At 42.9% G+C, this 2,485-nt stretch overlaps 1 protein-coding gene across 1 annotated transcript; it reads left to right on the top strand.

Moving 5' to 3' along the window:
• Nucleotides 1-566: 566 nt before the first annotated feature.
• Nucleotides 567-2,275, top strand: LOC112080135 (cation channel sperm-associated targeting subunit tau-like; the record flags this gene model as incomplete). Its single annotated transcript, XM_024145900.2, has 5 exons — nt 567-1,291; nt 1,578-1,622; nt 1,744-1,812; nt 1,890-1,981; nt 2,126-2,275. Coding segments are annotated over exons 1-5 (503 nt in total), but the record flags the coding sequence as incomplete, so codon positions are not given.
• Nucleotides 2,276-2,485: the final 210 nt, after the last annotated feature.

The raw sequence follows: 2,485 nt of genomic DNA on the forward strand, positions 1-2,485 counted from the left end.
CTCTTACCGATCCTCGATTCAGTGGATGTCATATCTTATTTTAAATATAGCCTCCAACACTCTATTCTCAACAAAACTGGATGCAGTCTAATCACATGTTGCCATCCTATTTGGTCACCAAAGCCCTCTCATACACCTTTCCCACCATTGTGACCTTACTTGACTCTTTTCGTTTTGTTTTTGTTGGCCCTTGTATTCTTCTCATACTTCATCGCCAACACCTGTAGCCAGGTTCTTGCTTTTGTTCGATTAACAAGTCTCTGCCTATGGTAAAGCCCCGCTCTTTTTTATCTCAGTCACGCTGGCTCCCTCAGTAGCAGCACTTCTTCCGTATTACTCGTTAGCACGCTGGCCTCCAGCATGTATATTCTCATCTGGTCACCCCACATTAATGCCCATATGTCCTCCTTTTATTGGTCGTCCTTTCCTTCTCCAGTATCTCTGCATGCCAATGACCTGAAACGAATAAGCTGCAAAAAATCTCTTGAAGCTTGAAAACACTTATCTCCCTCACTGCTCTGTCAAAGAAGCAGCTCCACAGATACTGCACCTACATAGCCCATCCATAATTTAGGCCAAATAACTACCGCTTCCCCTGCTGTATTTATTTTGCTCCTTTGCACCCCATTATTTCTATTTCTACTTTGCACATTCTTCCACTGCAAATCTACCATTCCAGTGTTTTACTTGCTATATTGTATTTACCTCGCCACCATGGCCTTTTTTTGCCTTTACCTCCCTTCTCACCTCATTTGCTCACATTGTATATAGACTTATTTTTCTACTGTATTATTGACTGTATGTTTTGTTTATTCCATGTGTAACTCTGTGTCATTGTATGTGTCGAATTGCTATGCTTTATCTTGGCCAGGTCGCAGTTGCAAATGAGAACTTGTTCTCAACTAGCCTACCTGGTTAAATAAAGGTGAAATAAAATAAAAATGTGTTGATGCTCTAGCCAACTTCTCTCTGTCTGGATTCATGTATTGGTCATGACAAGAGTTGGCTACACTGCAGGTACAGTATGGGGCCAGCTATTGCAATACTGTATAGAGAAAGTTGTAACAATATTATTTTCCGTATCTAACAGGACAGGTGTTTCTCTATCCAAGACCTTAACACAATCAATCAATGACTCATTTGGATGTTTCAGATTCCTAAGAGCACTGATAACACGCTGGGTGTCTGTGAGTCACACCGTCTGTTGGTGGAGCTCATCTTCTTCGAGCAGGGCACAGGAGTTCCCAAGCTCATAGGAAAGACCTTTGTCAAACTGCTGGACATCCTCAGTGTGAGTGAACCACATGGACAGGAGCGATAGGGACGACCCCACCGCCCCTTCATGCTCCCCATGCCATGTTTAAATCGGATAATAATAAAATGATGATCATAAGAGTGAGTGTACAAGGCTGTCCAGGGCTAAACACGTGTGGATGTCCTCCACCAAAGAACCAATGGCTTCTTTCTATTTTAGCTTTCAGTCGATGGTACAAGTATTCTCATTCACCTGCTGCTAGAAGGCTGGCATGCAGGACCAGATATCAACTGTCTTGTCCTCTGTCCTGTTCTCTAATCAGAAGTCACAAATGAACCACCTGCTGGAGCTGAGGCTCAAGCGCCAGGTACAGAATATGAATCAGACACCATGGTCAACATGTGGGACAGTTATATCATGTTCAATAGGAGTTTTGTACAACGGATTCCTGGATTGACAAACACAATAAAAGCCGACTTGTTTTCCAGATCATCTGTAAGCTGGAGATGGAGATGGTGATTGCGTATGGATCCTTGGGTTACGGATACTCCCACCAGGTTAGAGGGAGACACATCAGTGTTTGTGTAGATGTGGAGGAAGAATTGATCTTGCCTATCTATTATTTACTCCCTAGTTGAAGCACCCAAMGAGAAACATGGAGAGCCTAGTGGAGCGCTCTCTCTTCCTCCGCCGTCCACCACCGGACGACCGCAAAGACCATCACTAGTAAGACACGGACACACTCAAATACTGTACATGAATTCTTAACTATTGACATTCTGACACTGTGACCCTTTTGTGAGTTTYTTTYCMCCTAGATTTGACAGACCGATATTCTCCCATGTAACATTTCGCTCCCTGTGTCTACAGTAATGTGGTCACTCCTAAGCCAGTACCTTATTCAGACTTTATCGCAGCGCTGATGTACAGAGAGACCACCAACCCAGACAACAGGACGACTTACCCCTCAAACAGCACAATCTCCCCCATCATCCTGGAATGTATGGAGAAGAGGGGCAGGTACGGTTTATTATGGWATCTCATTCTGGGTTCAAAGGTCAAAGTGTATACTGTTTTCAGSCCATTTTCTGAAAATGATGCGTAGTAGCTACACTAACAAAACAAATGTCTACTGTCCAAAAACTGCCTTAGTGAATTAATTATATCCAAGGTAAGTGGAAAATAATGTTAAATAACCATAATATAAATAGATCTGATATTGCTAAGTGG

Source organism: Salvelinus sp. IW2-2015, unplaced genomic scaffold (genome assembly GCF_002910315.2).
Source record: "Salvelinus sp. IW2-2015 unplaced genomic scaffold, ASM291031v2 Un_scaffold12054, whole genome shotgun sequence".
Taxonomy (NCBI): Eukaryota; Metazoa; Chordata; class Actinopteri; order Salmoniformes; family Salmonidae; genus Salvelinus; species Salvelinus sp. IW2-2015.